The sequence below is a fragment of the Chenopodium album genome, chromosome 20 (assembly GCF_948465745.1).
Source record: "Chenopodium album chromosome 20, dcCheAlbu1.1, whole genome shotgun sequence".
Taxonomy (NCBI): domain Eukaryota; kingdom Viridiplantae; phylum Streptophyta; class Magnoliopsida; order Caryophyllales; family Amaranthaceae; genus Chenopodium; species Chenopodium album.
The window spans coordinates 26,403,863-26,423,528 of NC_137853.1; the positions used below are offsets into that span (position 1 = coordinate 26,403,863).

The 19,666-nt window shown below is 36.7% G+C and overlaps 1 protein-coding gene across 1 annotated transcript; it reads left to right on the forward strand.

Moving 5' to 3' along the window:
- The first annotated feature begins 559 nt into the window (after positions 1 to 559).
- LOC145598775 (uncharacterized) lies at positions 560 to 2,503 on the forward strand. The gene is made up of 6 exons (XM_081655166.1): positions 560 to 1,075; positions 1,338 to 1,457; positions 1,580 to 1,645; positions 1,751 to 1,819; positions 1,934 to 2,011; positions 2,130 to 2,503. The coding sequence occupies exons 1-6, from the start codon at positions 680 to 682 to the stop codon at positions 2,238 to 2,240; spliced, it is 840 nt and encodes a 279-aa protein (XP_081511292.1). The 5' UTR covers positions 560 to 679; the 3' UTR covers positions 2,241 to 2,503.
- The last annotated feature ends 17,163 nt before the right edge of the window (positions 2,504 to 19,666 follow it).

A 19,666-nucleotide genomic window follows, 5' to 3' on the forward strand; every position in this document is an offset into this window, starting at 1 on the left:
AAGTAATCCTGATCCATTTTACTAAAAAAAAGAGTTAATTATTAGTTATGACACTTTAAACCATCTTTATTTTAATGATACTTGTCCACCAATTATGAGACAATCATCTAAAATTAGAGGAAGTATTATATAGGCTATTACATATGAAGTATTATTAATTTTATACACAAATCTATTTGTATTATTAGTTGCTAATAGTAATCAATTCTGTCTCATCATTATGTGCATCCATAATTCCTTAGATATGTTGTAAAGATGGCATTGGGTCAGGTGACTCAAGTCGACATGTGACATAAAATTACTTTTTTGCACATATAATTTAGTCCTATCTAAATTAGACTTTCAATGTCGTCTTGATACTTGTAATATACTAATATTCAATTACATAATTCTAGGCGATCTACAAAATATAGAGGGCCATAAATTTTTTTTAAAAAAATACATAAAAAAGGCCCTACCATATAGAGTTTTCTAATCACATCAAAATTAAAAGCCCTAAATATAATTAGGAGTGGGACTATTGTTCTCTCACTCTTCACTTCATCATATATACAAACCCCACTCCTATAAATTTGCTCACTCTTCTAACACCCCCTCTCAAAGTCTCAATTATCCATAACTCATTTATCTCTCTCTTTCTCTTTATAAAATATTTTATTTACAATCAAATTCATTTCAAATGGCTAACTATTTCACAGGAAACTCCAACATTTTGTCATCTAATAATCCATTTACATTTCTTGATAATGATCTTAATTGGGAATTAACAAACCCTTTCATGGCAATCAACCATTGTTTGGTACAAAATTCAAACTTAGATTATCAAAATTTGATGGGTTTTTCCAATGATCAAATTATTCCCAATGAACAAACATCTGAAATTCAAGTGAAAATGTTTGGAAACACTCAAGTTTCAGAACCAGCTCAAGCCGATTCAGCCGTGTTATCAGGAAATGGAAATGAATGCAGTGAAAGTGGAATAACAGCCAAAAGAAAAGCAGAGGATTTGGGAGAAAGTAGCAGTTCTTTGTATTCATCTTCTCCTACTTCTAATGATCGAGCTCGAAAAAAAAATGTATAGCCCATTTGTCATCCTGCTTAGTTTTCGGTTATATACAACAGGTGTATTGTATACAGACAGTTTACTCACCTAAATCGCGTAAAAGTCAATCTTTTCCAAAGTTGACTATTATGTGATCACGGGTGACTAAGCCCGTTGTATGCAAGTTTGAGTTTCGTCTTTGAGGTGTTAGGGATAAAACTAATCACAATTCGAATAATATTATTTCGAGGCTAATTTAAATCAATGCTGATATATTTATGTAAATTTGTAACAGAGCTCAAGCAGAGGAAAAAGAAGCAAGAACAATGATAAAGATGACGGAAACCCGAAAGAAGTTGTTCATGTTCGAGCTAGACGTGGACAAGCTACAGATAGTCACAGTATTGCAGAAAGGGTATGTATATCTTCAAATATCTAAATAATTTGTTTATTAATATAGGGAATAAAATGATAGTTCTGTTTCAAAATGTAGAAAATTATTGATAAAATTTTGCTGAAATTTTTTGTGTTTATCAGGTAAGAAGAGGAAAGATTAATGAGAGGCTTAGATGCTTACAAGACATCGTTCCTGGTTGCTACAAGGTACGCAATCAATCGCGCTTTAAATAGTATACGTGACTATTAATTTCAGACACGTAAAATATGTTATATGACGGGCTGTTTAATTAATGCTAATTTTGATTGCAGACGATGGGAATGGCCGTGATGTTAGATGAAATAATCAATTATGTTCAGTCATTGCAGAACCAAGTTGAGGTGAGTTAGTGATTCTAATTAACTTTTAGCTTATTAAGAAAATTAAATACCAGTAATTATTGTTACTGAATTATCATTGACTATTAATTAATCCCATTTTTTTTTACTATTCAGTTTCTTTCCATGAAGCTTACTGCTGCCAGTCAATTTTATGATTTTAATGCCGTAAACGAACCTATAGAGAAAAAACAGGTATACATTGTTACGCAACTAAGTACTTCATATGTCATTCGTTAAAATAGGTACACCTGAGTGTATGCAAAAACTTGAAATGTCTTTTAATTGCGTTTATTTGTTGATTTTCTTACAGAAGATAAAGGGATGCAATAGTGAAGAAGTAGAAGATGTGCAAAGGATAATTAACAAGGGAGGATATGATGAAGCACAAACAAATTTGTATCAATCAACATGGCCCTTTTGACTTGGATTTTGGATTGTTGCTCCAAATTGCTTTGTATTTGATTACATATGATTCATCCCCTTGTTATTGTTATCTTTAGAAACCCAACAAAAATAGCAAAGGAACAAAGAAAATTCAACAAATTATTTTTAGGAATTGGATAGAATATATTATTTTCAATATTTCAATGTAATTCATTAATTATTTGAGAGAGTTGTCGAAATTTTATTGGCTAATTTAAGGAAGCTTAATTACTGTTTTTTTTTTTCTTGGTATCATTGGTTTTTTTTATGTTCTTTTATAAATATAAAGTTGGTTGGATCTAGTAGTTAATTATTAAGTGGTTGCCAATCTTCTAGAGAACAACTAAAAGTCTTTGATTTGATGTTTTTGCATTCCAATTCATAGAGTTAAGGTGTCGACCATAAACAAACAACTGAAAAAAAAAAAAAATATTGGTATATGCTAAGTTGCTAACAAATAAGAAATGATTACTTGCAAACTATTATCTTATTATCACTATTACATTTAAAAGGGTGGTCCATATATGTGGGTATCAAGGACTTAGGGTTTTAACAATTGGTCAAGTGTAATGAAGGGACGACCTTAAGGGAAACTTGTGTGATATATGGCGGGCTTAAATTGGATAAGATGAATTGGACATAGTCAGTTTTAACTTTAATCAATATATTAATATAAATTCGATATTTAGTGGGGTGTGAATTGAATGTATTGTATTGATCACTACTAAGTTTAAATATAATCAAAATTAATTGTAATTGAATACTTGATATCTAATTTCAAGACCGATTTAAAATCTATAAATGTTTATTCACGTCAATCTATTGAATGTCGAGCTAAGTGTATGACATGTTTGATGTAGTTGGCCATGGTATTGTTAGTGTTGGTATATTATGCTACCTAGTTTGTTGTCATGATTGGGAGAAACAAGGGGAAAATTGGAGGGTTAGCTCGCTCCCTAATTATCCAATTAAGGGATATATATGGAGCTTATATATATTATTGCTTGAGTTTGGATAACGTTTTTAAATTTTTTTGAGAATTATAATAGATTCTCACATCACCCTTGTGGCTCTCTAAACACCAAAAAAACTAATTTAGCTCATTAGGAGACCCTATATTTTAAATGTGTTTGGTATGAGATAAAGGAAAATTGAAGTTTGCATAAACGTTTTTTGAAAGAGGATGGAAGTAAGTGTCATTATCTGAAGTCAATTGTATGTAATTACAGTACAACACACGGATTTTATTGACGTAGGCACCCAAACTTGGTTTGAGGATGTATGCAAGACATGGTTTTGTTAAGTTACAGGCTAAGGAATTGTGATCAACGTAACTTAGATTAAATATCTCTATATATATATATATAGGTTTTGATCAATTTAGATCCTCGGGATTATTTCTTAGGTGAAGAAATTAAATGAAATACTATCATCAAGTTGCAAGTTCGTGTTTAAAAGGCATTCGCACCAAATCAAACTTCTTGTGTAATTGTGTTCCCCCTTATTACTATCAAATGGTCCTAGATCTAGAGCATGTTCGAAGGTAAGTTGAGCAAGTTAGTATCATTATTATTGTATATCAATCATTGTATGTTATGCCCCTTATATATTTATATGTGTATCATGCTTATTGACATATGGGTGAATATGTCATGCATAGGCAATTTGTACTAGTCCTATGATAAATGTTATAATTAGAGACGACTCAACATCATTCAAAGGGAAGCTAAGGGTTAGGGTTCCTCTATCGATTAGGGAAGTCCCCAAATGGTATACATGGGGGCATCACTGGAGGGACGCTGTGTGGGAACTTAGCATAAGGGCAAGCGAGCACTTATTTACACTGTGTCAAAAGTCAAGTTACACCTCGAGGCCCCTAGCCTTTTTGGTTCTGCACTTGCATTTTAGGCATTGGTTTCCAAAATTAAAACTGTTAGCCTCTTTGTTGGTGTCTATAGACACGAAAATTTTATAAGTGTCATACATTAAATTAAATAAATTAATTTGGGATAAGTCATATTATTGATCCATTTTAATTATTTTGGCCCACCCAAACAAATAATTCGAATTAATCAAATACAATTCGGGTTATAAAATAAATCAAATTGGACCAGGTTAAAAGACTTTTAAGTCATAAAAATGGGCCAGGCCCAAACCTACTAAGTCCACTTAAGGGGTTTCCATCTCCTATAAATACACCATTCCTTCGTCAGTTGAAGGGATCAAAAAAATCATTATTCCAAGAGCTCATAAAACTCAAAAGGAATTCTCTCTGAAGTGAGTCAATAAGCACATCAAATTCGTGCCGACTTGTTCAGATACACTCAAACATATTTGAACGGGATTAAGCTTCATAAGCCCTCGTTCAGGTGTATTCAAATAAAACCTCTCGAATACAGGTTGACGTCATCAAACGTCACCCTGCATTCAAACTCAAGTCGACGTCATCAAACGTCACCCTACAGGTGTCACACACGTGTCATCGTCAAGCTGCGGAACAGAATCAGAGGATTTAGTTTATTTTATTATAAACTATTATACAGAGATTGTACCCAAAAATTCATATATTAATATAAAATTCATTTGTTACTTTATTTCCCGTCTTTATTTATTTAGACTCGAAATTTGTGTAAACAAATTTTGGCACGCTCGGTGGGACTATCTCTGCCTCTCATCTCTGTTTCCGTACGTTCAAAAAAAATTGAAATGGCCTCAAAGAACACTGTCGCCGAAAGGACCTTTGCTACAGCTCAACAAAGGGCTGCTGAGTTGGCTGAAATGCTCAACAGCCAAATTGATGAGGGCATTGTTACTAGAGGGATGAAGCAAGCTGTTGTTGACTCTGCCGCAAAAAGCTTGCGTGCCGCATTAGTCCCTACCAAGGCACGAAAAAGTCGCGCTCGTCGGGCTGCTTCTGTGAGGTCTGTCACGTCCTCCACTCACGAACCAAATGAGAGTCTTGTGTTTGGTTCGTTCGGGCCTGTCACCTACACAAACTCATCCTTTGATCACTCTGACGAAGGACATGATAATGAGTTTAGTGTGAGCTCACCTGAGCCTACTTTTGTTGCTGTTATGGTGACGAATACTAAGACGGTCGAACAACAACTGGCTGAAATGAGCAGTATCCTTGAACAGCTGAAGAAGGATGGGGAGGAAAAGGATGCTCAAATCAAACAGCAAAATGAACAGATTGCTGCTTTGACAAAAAAGCTTGAGAAACGATCGATTGAGACTGAAAGCGACGACAGTTCGGATAGTAGTATTAAATCAAAGGAATTAAAGCCAAATGGATCAAACAATTTAATCACTGCCGAACAAGTTCAAGCTATGATAGCCAATGCTGTCAAGAGCCAACTTGGAGGGGGAGGTTCGTACAACAGCCGACGTTATGTGAAGCCTTACACTAGGAGAATAGATGAGCTGAAAATGCCGTTCGGATACCAACCTCCAAAATTTCAACTCTTTGATGGAAAGGGTAATCCAAAACAACATGTTGCACACTTCATAGAGACGTGCAGCAATGGTGGTACCAGGGGTGACTTGCTTGTTAAGCAATTCGTTCGTTCTCTTAAGGGAACCGCTTTTGACTGGTACACCAACTTAGAGGCTGAGTCCATTGACAGTTGGGATCAAATGGAAATGGAATTTTTGGGGCGATTCTTCAGCACTGAGCGTGTTGTTAGCATGACTGAGTTAACTCAAACTGCACAATGGGATGAAGAGCCAGTCATTGATTACATCAATCGCTGGCGCGCTTTAAGTTTGGAATGTAAAGATCGGCTGACTGAAACCTCTGCCATAGAGATGTGCATCAACGGGATGAGTTGGGAACTACATTACATCCTAAAGGGGATTAAACCAGGATCTTTTCAAGAGTTGGCGACGAGAGCTCATGACATGGAACTCTCAATTGCCTACAACAAGAAGAAGAAGGGGCTTTCTTTGGAAGCCAAGAAAGAAAAGAAGGAGTATTACAAAAATGACAAGTCCTCCAAAAATTCAACTAAGGAGACGTTGTCTGTGACTACTTCTTCTGCACCCGTCAAAATTTCGGGTAAAAAGAAAGAAGAAAGTAAGGGTTTATCTTCGAGATTTGTCAAGAAAGATAAACCCACTTTGAAAGAACTTCAAGCTAAGAAGTACCCTTTTCCAGACTCTGACTTGTCTGGCATGCTAGACAAATTGCTTGAAAACAAAATCATTGAGTTGCCTGAGTCAAAGCGACCTGAGCAAATGAACAAGACATCCGATCCCAATTATTGTCCGTATCATAGGTTGATCAGTCATCCTATTGAAAAGTGTATAACACTTAAGGAGAAAATTATGCAATTGGCGAAGGATGGAACAATTGAGATAGATGTCGACGAGCCAGTGACATCAAATCATGCCTCAGTAGCTACTGAACCATCATTTCAGGCTCAAACTTTACAATTTGGAAGTTTGGAGCCAGTGATCATACTTGTGGAGAGTCAACCCATTCGACATGAAGTCTCGTCCCAAGTTGAACACCAAATACATGTTGACGCCCAAGATGAAGATGATGACGAAGGGTGGACACTGGTGACAAGGAGAAGGCCAAGAAAACATGTGCATGCTCCAAAACCACAACCTTCATATCGTAGAAAAAAGCAGCAAAAGAAGAGAAAGCCCAAGCATTCAAAGGGTAAAAAGAAAGAAAAAGGGGCCAGTAAGCAAAAGGTCCTCCCTATAGATTTGCTTGAGCAAAAGCCGTTGTCTCCCATAACTTTGGAGGAATATTTCCCGGAAGACTACTTTACTGTGGTTACGGCGAATATGGTTTCCTTTGTGGAAAGTGAGGAGGAACAAGTTGATAATGAAACATCAACAAAATCAGCTGTACAACAATCTGAGGTGGTAGTAAACCCAAAAATATCTACTGTCTTGGATGCTCTTCCTTCACGTATGGGATGGAGGCAAATTTTTCATTTGCCTAAAGAGATGTGTCAACAGTTATCGATTGCACTTCAACACCCAGAGTTGTATGCCGATAAGGTGAAAAATGCTGGAGAACCTGCGGAGGATGCCACAAAATGTGTGTCATGCAATGCAGCCTTAGCTTTCACAGATGATGACTTGTTGATGGGGTCAAAACCCCACAATAGACCATTGTTTGTGTCAGGGTATATCCGCGAACAAAAAGTGAGTCGCATTTTAGTTGATGGTGGATCCGCTGTCAACATTATGCCAAAATCCACTATGACAGAGTTAGGAATCAAGATGGATGAATTATCTAACAGTCGCATAGTGATCCAAGGATTTAACCTTGACAGTCAGCGTGCAATAGGCATAATACGCCTAGAACTCACAATGGGAGAGTTAACTTCATCGACTCTTTTTCATGTGATTGACACCAAGACATCATACAAGATGTTGCTAGGACGCCCTTGGTTGCATGAAAATGGTGTTGTTGCATCGACCCTTCATCAATGTCTCAAGTACTATCGTGGGGGCGAAAAGAAGATAAATGGGGATGTCAAACCCTTTAGCAAAGCAGATTCTTACTTAGCTGACGCCAAGTTTTTTGAGGAAGAGGAGGCATCAAGTGAGATACTACCTTCGCAAGTCCTTTCAACCGGAAAAAGAGAAGTTAAGGAGAGCATTGCTTTAGCTACAAAAGCCGAAAAGACATCTCATGTTGAAGAGAAGCCTCAACAAAAGGTAGAAGTGGAGGAAAAGAGTGACTCTCAGCTTGTCATAAAAGAGAAGCCAAAGTTGACAACTCCTATTTTGCGATACATCCCAAAATCACGTCGCAAGGAGGGAGAATCACCCTTTGAGTGTCGCGAGGTTAACCTCGATGCCAAGGTAGCAAAGCCAATTGATGACACTACTCTACAAAGTTTGAAGAGTAAAACAACTGTACCATTGGGGAAGGGCACACAAAGCCAAATTTCTAAGTTGCCAACAGAGTCATCCAAGGCAAAAGAGCTTAATAAAGCAAAGTTCGGCCAAAATGCATACAAGCTATTGGCAAAGTCGGGATATGACTTTGAAAACCCAACACCTATGGGTAAAGTCATTGACATTAAACCCAACGGACTCCATGATACTCAGAAGAAATTGCTTGATTATGGCTCTAGTTATCAAGAATCCAAGGCAGGTCTAGGGTTTCAGCGCCCCAAGCCAATCAAAATTGGTACATGGCGTAAAGTAGATACCTCCTCTTCACAGTACATTACTGCTGAGGAACTCAAGGAAGATGAGGGTGAGAATGATGTTCCCTCTCCCAGAACTTCTGTATTCGACCGACTTCAACCATCTACCACGAGGAATCATATCTCAGTGTTTGATAGGCTTGGAGAATGTGACCGTAGGGTGGAAGAAACTTCAAGCTCTCAACCCTTAAGGCGAAAAGTATCTGTCTTTAACCGCGTAGGCATGACAAATGCCTTTAGCAAAGAACAAAGACAGTCGGCTTTTAGTCGCATAAAGAAAAGGGAAGACAATGTCATGAAGAGTGACAAGCCGAAAAGTGTTGTTCCCTCTCGTATGAAGAGAACGCAAGACATAGACATCACTGAGCAACAACCTTTAAAGGCAAGAGTTCGCACTGTGGTTTTCACCAACCAAAATGAGTCGTCAAACCATGCTATAGAGGAACACAAGGAGATTGTTTCCACAAACCATGTAACGGCTGAAGAGGTGTCAAATCTTGATGAGGAGATAGAAGCTGATGAAGCTCCCAAGACACTTGAAGACGGGGGGCAAGCAACAGTAGATGAGTTAAAAGAGTTAAACCTTGGTACTCTTGAAGACCCGCGCCCTGTATACATCAGTGCTCTTCTCACCCAAGCGGAAAAACAAGAGTACTTCAAATTACTCTCTGAGTATAAGGATGTCTTCGCATGGAGTTACAAAGAAATGCCAGGTCTCAACCCAAAAGTCGCCGTCCATCGATTGGCAATAAAAAAGGGTGTGAGTCCAAAGAAGCAATCACAAAGGCGATTCAGGCCAGAGCTGATCCCAGAAATTGAATCGGAGGTGAACAAACTCATTGATGCAGGTTTCATTCGTGAAGTCAAATACCCAACATGGATAGCAAACATTGTCCCTGTGAGGAAGAAAAATGGACAGCTGCGAGTTTGTGTGGATTTTCGCGATTTGAATGAAGCATGTCCCAAGGATGACTTCCCACTTCCAGTCACGGAAATCATGATCGACGCCACTACTGGACATGAGGCATTATCATTCATGGATTGTACAGCTGGATACAATCAAATTCACATGGCGCCTGAAGATCAAGAAGCCACGGCATTTCGCACCCCAAAAGGGATATTTTGCTACAAAGTTATGCCGTTCGGTTTGAAAAATGCTGGAGCTACGTATCAACGTGCAATGCAAAAGATCTTCGAAGACATGATACACAAAATTGTCGAATGTTATGTGGACGATTTAGTGGTTAAGTCTAAAAAGAGGGAGGATCACCTAGGTGACCTTCGCAAAATCTTTGAAAGACTACGCAAATGTCAATTGAAAATGAATCCTCTCAAATGTGCATTCGGTGTTACCTCAGGAAAATTTTTAGGTTTCATCGTAAAACATAGGGGAATTGAAATTGACCAAACCAAAATCAAGGCAATTCAAGAAATGCCTGTACCACGAAATCTCAAGGAACTTCGTGGTCTCCAAGGGCGCCTTGCATATATTCGGAGATTCATCTCCAATCTTGCAGGCAGATGTCAACCATTTAGCCATCTCATGAAGAAGGATGCTCCATTCAAATGGGATGAGTCATGTCAAAAAGCATTTGACAATATAAAGAAGTATTTGTCCTCTCCGCCGGTTTTGGGGGCACCAGTTAAAGGAAAACCTCTAATCCTTTACATTGCTGCTCAAGAAAGATCACTGGGGGCAATGTGTGCTCAAGAAATTGAAGAACATAAGGAGACAGCTCTTTATTACTTGAGTCGAACATTGGTGGGTGCCGAGCTTAACTATTCACCAATTGAAAAAATTTGTCTTGCGTTAATTTTTGCCGTCCAAAAGTTAAAGCATTACATGCAAGCTCATACTGTCCATGTCGTCTCAAAAGCCGACCCAATCAAGTACATCCTCTCAAGACCAATGTTGTCAGGAAGACTAGCTAAATGGGTTGTACTCATCAAACAGTACGATATAGTTTTCGTACCACAAAAGTCTGTCAAAGGACAAGCCATCGCTGACTTCTTTGCCGACCACCCGGTGCCACCTGAATGGGAGATTTCCGTTGACTTGCCTGGCGAAGATGTATTTAACATTGAAATACTCCCACCATGGGAAATATATTTTGATGGGGCTGCTCGTCACGACGGTGCAGGAGCAGGGGTAGTCTTTGTTTCGCCAGAAAAGCATGTCTTACCTTACTCATTTGTGCTAACTCAGTTGTGCTCAAACAATATGGCTGAGTACCAAGCCCTCATTTTGGGCCTTCAAATGGCGGTTGAAATGGGAATTCAAGATCTTGATGTTTATGGAGATTCGCAACTCGTTATAAGTCAACTCTTAGGCGAATATGAAGTAAAGAAAGAGGATTTAATTCCTTATCACAAACACGCATCAAGATTGCTTGACAAATTTGACATCGTCAAGCTAAGCCATGTTCCAAGGAGTGCCAATAAGATGGCTGACGCGGTTGCTGGCCTTGCAGCCACTTTGGCACTAGGGGCAGAGGAAACCATGTCTGTGCCCGTTTGCAATCGATGGGTAGTTGCTCCTGAAGAATATGAAATTGAAGATGAAGAGGTCGAGGAAGTTGACGTGATCACTGTCTGCCAAATTGACAAAGAAGACTGGCGTCAACCAATCATCGATTATTTGGATCACCAAAAGCTGCCTAATGATCCACGACATCGAATAGAAATTCGCCGCCGAGCCCCTCGTTTTATTCTCTTTAAAGGGACTCTTTATAGACGATCTTTTGACAAGCTATGGTCGAGATGTCTAGAAGATGAGGAGGCAGCCAAAACAATAGAGGAATTTCATTCAGGGATTTGTGGAGCTCATCAATCCGGTCCCAAGCTTCATGATCGTATCAAAAGGGCGGGGTACTACTGGCCTTCAATGGTTCAAGATTGCATGGAGTTTGTTAAAAAATGTGAAGCATGTCAGTTTCATGCAAACTTCATTCACCAACCTCCAGAACCACTACATCCAACTGTGACATCATGGCCATTCGAAGGATGGGGTCTTGACGTTGTTGGTCCAATCACACCAAAGTCATCTGGTGGTCACGCTTACATACTGGCTGCCACTGATTACTTCTCTAAGTGGGCTGAAGCTATTCCCCTTCGTGAGGTAAAAAAAGAAAATGTTGTCGATTTCATTCGCACCCATATCATTTACAGGTATGGAATACCTCAAAGAATCGTCACTGACAATGGAAAGCCATTCGTCAACAACTTGATGGATAGCCTTTGCCAAAAGTTCAAGTTCACGCAACATAAGTCATCTATGTACAATGCCCCTGCAAATGGTCTAGCTGAAGCATTTAACAAAACACTTTGTAATTTGCTAAGCAAGGTCGTTGCAAAGTCTAAGCGTGACTGGCATGAAAAGATAGGGGAAGCACTTTGGGCATATAGGACGACATACAAGAATGCAACACAATCTACCCCATACGCATTGGTGTATGGTGTCGAGGCTGTCCTACCCTTAGAAGTTCAAATTCCATCACTAAGAATTGCCATTCAAGAGGGTTTAACTAGTGATGGAAATGATAAGCTTCGATTGGCTGAGCTTGAAGCGCTTGATGAGAAAAGATTGCAAGCTCAACAAAAATTGCAATGCTATCAAGCTCGCATGTCACGCGCATTCAACAAGAAGGTTCGACCTCGTTCTTTTCAAGTGGGAGATATGGTCCTAGCAGTGAGAAGGCCTATCATCACTTCGCGCAAAACTGGAAATAAGTTCACATCAAAATGGGATGGTCCTTATGTAGTACGAGAAGTCTACACTAATGGAGCATACAAAATTGTTGATGCCGAAGGAGTGCGCGTAGGTCCAATCAATGGCAAGTTTTTAAAGCGCTACTATTCATGAAGTGAAAGCCTTGTACACTCCTAAGTAAGAGGATAAACTGCTTACCAAAAAAAAAAAAAAAAAAAATGATGCATTGTTTGAACTACGTTGGCTTGATCTTGCAAGATAACCTGTTTATTTAGCAAGTACGTAGGCAGCTTGAAAGAAAAATATCAAGTGCAGCCACATCAAAAAAGAATCATCATCATTGTACTACTCCTGGCCCATAAGAGTATAAACTGTGTACGGCTAAACAACCAAAAAAAAAAAAAAAAAAAAAAAAAAAAAAAAAAAAAACTTTACTCCTGGCCCGCAAGAGTATAAACTGTGTACGGCTAAACAACAACAACAAAAAAAAATAAAAAAATAAATTACTCCTGGCTCACAAAGTCACAAGAATATAAAATGTGAACAACAAAGCAAAGCAAGCAACAAAAAAAAAAAAAAAAAAAAAATAAGAAGGTGTAGTGTTTGACATGTCACATGTATAATGAGTATGCATCAATCTCGTATGGGAATCTTGAGTAGGCCAGTCTTAAGATGTCAAGTTCATAACGATTGACATACATGACTTGACATCTCCGATGGGTTCATAACAAAGAGTCCTGACCCATTGCGACATGGGCGACTCAAGTCTTCTAAATATCAGACCTGTCTTAAAGACGCCAAGTTCATAACGCTTGGCATACATGACTTGACGTCTCCGATGAGTTCATAACAAAGGGTCCTGACTCATCGCGACAAGGGCGACTTCAATCTTCAAGTTATCCGGCCAGTCTCAAGATGTCAAGTTCATAACGGCTAGCATACATGCCTTGACATCTTCGATGGGTTCATAACAAAGAGTCCTGACCCATCGCGACATGGGCGGTAACGTATGACTACCTTGTAAATCTGTCATATGCACAATGCTACTAGAAACAAACACATATGCATATACACATACAAGGAAAATAAACATTGACCGTACAAATCATGAAATAAAGTAGCACAAAACAAACATAAATCATTCGAGTACTCTGAAATATGGAATGACAATTGCTACACTAGAATAATCGGATCAAATTGCAATAAGTCATCTACCAGTTACTCAGTTAGTGTTCAATGCTGCGAATTGGTCAAGAAGCAATATTAACTCCAAGTGGATGGAGAGCAAGATTGTTGTGTTAATTGAAAATTTGAAATAGAAAAAGTGAAGGTTAGGTATCAATTACTTATTGTTGTTGATAATTGACTTGCTGCAGCAATACTCGAAATTGTCACACCTCTTTGCCAAACTGCTAAAAAAATTAGGCTGTCAGGGGAAACAATTTAAGGAGTAATTATAATTAAGTACCACAAATTGAGTATCAATTACTCGTATCTTTTGCTGTTCATTGCTACAAATCAAACCTCCTTGCCGCAGCGACTGTTAAGATTGGGAATTGGACATATAGTCGAAATTGAATTAAATTAAAGGCTGCAAATTTAACAAGTAATCAATTAGTTCTTTTGGACGACGTGATTATATAATTGTAGTCTCTTGGAGTTTGGCTGCGGACAACATCCAAAATCACCCAAATTCTTATAGTTTGGTGCTGCACATTAATCAAGAAAAGAACAAGATTGATTAATTCATCAAATTTGTGGCAAAGCAAGTCAGATCATCAAGGAAGTTAGGCAATACAAAGTCAATATGCAATTGCAAATATAGATAGCCTAATTAGTCGCCATGTGAACGACATTGTCCAGGTAAAAAAAATCAAGGAATTGAGATTCCTTACTCTAGATGTCGAATGATTAAATAGGCGTGGAAGAGAATTGCCTTGATTTGACTGCGGAAACATGGTCGACGAAGGTGATGAGTTGATCAAAATTTGGTTGCTCATCAAAGAGGTGCTGTTCCACAACTAAATAAATTGTTAGCTACCCTAATTTATAAGTTAGGGTTGACAATTATCTTTTAGGAGATCAAAACCTAGTACAACTAGGAGTTTAACCTTGGGGCTCAAGAATTCCCATAAACCAAACCTAGTACTTAATAAAAAAAAAAAAAATAAATAAAAAATAAATAAAGTACTAATGACTCCCAAGTCAAGCAAAAGAGTCGAGACCTTGTCACGCCAAACACTTCAAATCGTGTATGTGACACAGTCTCGAGGGGACAATTTGTAGACACGAAAATTTTATAAGTGTCATACATTAAATTAAATAAATTAATTTGGGATAAGTCATATTATTGATCCATTTTAATTATTTTGGCCCACCCAAACAAATAATTCGAATTAATCAAATACAATTCGGGTTATAAAATAAATCAAATTGGACCAGGTTAAAAGACTTTTAAGTCATAAAAATGGGCCAGGCCCAAACCTACTAAGTCCACTTAAGGGGTTTCCATCTCCTATAAATACACCATTCCTTCGTCAGTTGAAGGGATCAAAAAAATCATTATTCCAAGAGCTCATAAAACTCAAAAGGAATTCTCTCTGAAGTGAGTCAATAAGCACATCAAATTCGTGCCGACTTGTTCAGATACACTCAAACATATTTGAACGGGATTAAGCTTCATAAGCCCTCGTTCAGGTGTATTCAAATAAAACCTCTCGAATACAGGTTGACGTCATCAAACGTCACCCTGCATTCAAACTCAAGTCGACGTCATCAAACGTCACCCTACAGGTGTCACACACGTGTCATCGTCAAGCTGCGGAACAGAATCAGAGGATTTAGTTTATTTTATTATAAACTATTATACAGAGATTGTACCCAAAAATTCATATATTAATATAAAATTCATTTGTTACTTTATTTCCCGTCTTTATTTATTTAGACTCGAAATTTGTGTAAACAGTGTCCATTCTGTTCACCTTATCTTCACTTATTTCAAGTGTAATAAGTTCAGATTAGTTTAGTTTAGGTTTAATAAGTTTTAATAATGTCTAATAAGTTAAGATAACTTCTGGTAAGTTCAGATATGTTCAAATTAGTAAAAATCAGGTGAATAATACACACCCTTGGTTTTTCTACTAGTGATACCTACCAAGAATTAGGATGGAGTGAATATTTATAATGTAAGATATAGCAAGAATGTGGGTAATAATATATGATGATTAATTATGTTAATTTTGAGGAATAAAAATACAAAAAGAATGATACTCTATACATCAAATGAAACATCCCAAAACTAGAGATGCTTATAACTTAAATTTAGCGGACGAAGGGAGTAATATACTATTCAATTCCAATCTACATACAAGTATAAGTTTACGCCAGACACGAAATATCTTTATTTATTATTCCTAAACAACTGTAAATGAATTGGCAATTTGGCAGCAGTAACAAATAGTGAAATAATGGCAGATAAAATGTTTCTCTCAAGGAAATTAGCCAAAGACATGAATTAATGCAGCAAGCTAAGAAGTTGGGCAACAATATTGACAGGCTAATTGTCGCACCGTGTTGTCTTTAGTTCCTATGTCTTCACATTTGGAGTTACACTAAATTGCTTGCTAGAAAACGACCCTTGTTCATAAAACTAGGACACTCATTATTCAACGGCAAATAAGATTTTGCAATGACATGCTATAATAAGAGGGTGTTGTCTTAATATGAATATCATAACAAAGCTAGTAGATCCCACAAATAGATGGACATATAATATCAAATTTAAAGGGCGTTTCCTATTCATATGATGTATTTAACCCTCACTATGTGATAATATCTGATTCACGCTTAATTAACTTTTTTATTTTATTATTAAAGATATTGCTATACCATTCCTTTATTAAATAATCAATACTTCATAATTCATTACACTATAGCGATTTTGAATACATATTGACATCATATCAAGTAGTATTTGATCTAGTGGTACTTTTTGAACATTATATCATAACTTTAGGTTTTGGTATTAAATAACTAGGGACACATGCATATCGAGAGTGAATTCTCTTATCTTTTGCCCTACTCTCAAAGGGTCTTGTCTGCTAACTCGGGCTCTTGAACTTGGTTGATCACTACAAGTATCTAAATGATTGGTGTAATAAACTGTTGAAGGGTATTAGGTTTAATTAACATATATACTCTCCTATTTTCATGGCCACAACAAAGTTAGATGCATTGTATTTCAATTTCTATGGTTATATAAGATAAGAGTTTGAGAGTATGACAGCTTACGTGGACCATGTTATGCACAAGATTTGATAGGCAATTGTGGGGTTTTCACAATTTCATTTACATTAATTAAGATGATTGTAAAGCCCTTATAAAAACGACACAAAAATTATGTATACATTTGACTCCTTTTTGACCAAATATATTTTCATGTTGCTTGGGTTATTGGGGCATATGCATGCACAAATTGGGTAAAGAAAAGAAAATGGTGGACCCAAATAGAGCAATTTGGATAGTGTCGCATTCCATATTAGGATTAAGGGTCATGTAGTTGGTCGAGTAGGAAGATCTATTATTCCAAATAATATGGGCAAGTTCAAGGATTCGAGTGTGTAAAGGTTCATGTGCCCATCATTAACCCTTTTTAAGTGGAAGTGGTGGTTAGCTTAGCTTGTCTTTCTACATACAATCAATTTTTAGTTGTGCATCTATTTTGCAAGTGCTTATACTATTTTGGTTAAGCTAAGTAAAGATTTTTGTGCCATTTGTCACACCTACGTACATAAATTTCTAAATTTCGTGTGCCATTATTGTTAAAATCATTATTCAAATCTTACAATCCTTGTTTCTAGGATTTAGAATTACATTGCTGATTAAACTATTAAATAGAAACTTAAAAGTCAAATTAATTTAAGATTTAGAGCAATGAAATCTAAATGATCTTATGTTCCTCGTATTAGATTCCACATACAATAATAATTTAAGGTGATAAACCAATTTTAAATATAGAAGGTATTAGGCTCGGATTGCCATAGGCAAATTATGCGTGCGACATACTTGGTTGATATATTTTACTTGTTAGCTGATATGTTTCATTTGTTGGCTGATATGGTTTTTGTGTTGGCTAATATATTCTATTTGTTGGCTGAGATTGTTTTTTTTTTTTTTTTTTTTTAATTTTTAATATGTTCCTTTTGTTGGCTACTATCAGACATCAGTTGGTTGATATATTTTTTTAATTGGCTGATACCTTTGTTTTGTTGGTTGATATGTACATTTTAATTGTTGGATTATATGTTTCATTTTGTGGCTGATGTGTTTATTTTGTTGGCTTACCTGTTGCTTTTGTTTGCTGATTTAATCCTTTTAATTTATTGGCTGATATGTTCCTTCTATAGGCTGATATGTATCTTTTGTTGATGATTTGTTCCTTTTGTTGACTGATACATTTCATTTGTTGGCTGATATGCTCCTGGTGTTGACTAATATATTTTTATTAATGTCTGATATGTCCCTAATGTTGACTGATATCAAACATCAATTGGCTGATATTTTCATTTTAATGGCTGATTAATAGGTTGTCGTAAACCTGTCAAAAATAGATTTCTCACAAAACCAACTAACAATGTGGTAGGGTAAGTAGGGTCGAATCCACAGAGAGATAACTATTCAATCTAACCTCTAAAAAAATTGGTGAAACTAAAATATGTCACGAAATTGGGGTAAAAAGATAGTCGAAATTAAAATAGGAATAAAATAATTAATAAAAAAAAATAACCTAGGGTAATGGTTCACCTTGCTTATAGCTCTAAATCTATCAAATAATAATAACAATTCAATCAAAAAAATATCTAGAGCAATTGCTAGCCTAAGGTCGGGTCTAAACGCTCTCAATTGAACACATGTAGTTTGGTCGCTAACATAATCAGAAATGCTAATTGTAAGGTAAGCTTCTAAAAGTAAGGTCTTTCGATTCAAACTCTTATTAATAATAATTAATCAAACAATTTATCAAGTTGCAAGATTTAACAATAAAAAACACTATCAATTAGAGATATGAATAATCAAAATATCAAAAATATTAATGATGATTCATCATATAAACATGGATTTCCAAACCCTAGAAATAAATTACTATAGCATGAAATAAATAATTAAAACTAAGTCTAATGAAGAAAGCATAATAAAAATAAAAAAAATAAATTTACCTTAATGAATAAAATTAATAAACTCAAGAACAATCCGTAGAGTTGCTCATGAGGAAACTAGGGCTAAGAAAACGAACGTTAAAACAGCTTAAGGGAAAAATAATAATCCCTTGAAGTATTTATATTATCCTAAAACTAATGTTCAAATAAATAAAATAAAAATAAAATCAGAAAAATAGCAATCACATAAGTCATATAACGATTGGTCGTCGATTTAAATGAGTCTTAGTCGAAGAAGGTTATTGCAACGACCAAAAAACGAGGCTCAAAGACGAGCCTGCTGTAGGGGATTATAGGTACTACGCAGCGGAAATAACATGAATCATATTCACAAAGCACCTAAACCAAGGATCATTGCATAACACATAAAGAACACATAATTCTACCTTTGAAGCGTGATTCCACGTGCAATCGAGCAAGAACAAGGGGAGATAAAGAACCTTAAGCGTGATTCCTCTACTTAGTCCACGGGCACAGATTAAGACCTCCACTAATGCTAATTAGTTGCAATTGAACCCTTCAATTGACCTTCTACGGAGAGGAGAGACATACTAACCAAGAACCACCACGAACCACCACACGCGCCACCAAGGGGTGGCCGGCTGTGAGTCCAAAGGGGAGGAGAGGGAGCCGTGAGTTATAGAGAGGATTGGGGTTTTGGGATTGGTTGCCTTGATGTCAAAATTCACAGTGTCTGAATTATCACTGTTGCATCCATCCCTAGGCATGAATCTTATTTATAGATCTCATCTCTAAATAAGAGCCCATGTCAAAAGCCCTAAACCTAATTCCAATCTAACTATGCTATCCCAATCCAATTCATGATTAGTTAATTGCTCATGAGGCCCATTACTCTTACTTGCTTAACCCAATAACTTTGTTGTGTGACCTCATAGGATCCATTCTATAAGGCTTTAGGCTATTTAACTAACCCAAAGATCAATTATCATATCTAGTACCAGATATTGACGACCCTATAGAATGAACTTATTATCTCTATAATAGTGATCCTTGATATATCTAGTAATTGCACTTATCTAAGACATAATTCCTTCAATCTCCCACTTGTCTGAGACAAGTGCGCAATATTCAAATTCCTTAAGTCAATGTGTGTCGATTTGATAATATGATTGCATCTCATGTCCTGATCATATTAATCTACAAATCTTTTCTTGAAATCTGAGTTAGAATTACAAAACAAATGGTTACTATGTAACACATTTGAGCACGGCCATGCACTTTCTGAATTCTCCCTCTTCAAGGGGCCAAGACACATTCCTAATTAAATAGGTAGACTCAATCCAATCTTATGGCAACCAAA

What these genes read in the sequence shown, in the direction of transcription:
- LOC145598775 (XM_081655166.1), top strand. Translation starts at nt 680, where the DNA reads ATGGCTAACTATTTCACAGGAAACTCCAACATTTTGTCATCTAATAAT. An exon ending in ATCGAGCTCGAAAAAAAAAT is followed by an intron (nt 1,076 to 1,337) that starts GTATAGCCCATT and finishes AATTTGTAACAG; the next exon opens with AGCTCAAGCAGAGGAAAAAG. An exon ending in GTCACAGTATTGCAGAAAGG is followed by an intron (nt 1,458 to 1,579) that starts GTATGTATATCT and finishes TGTGTTTATCAG; the next exon opens with GTAAGAAGAGGAAAGATTAA.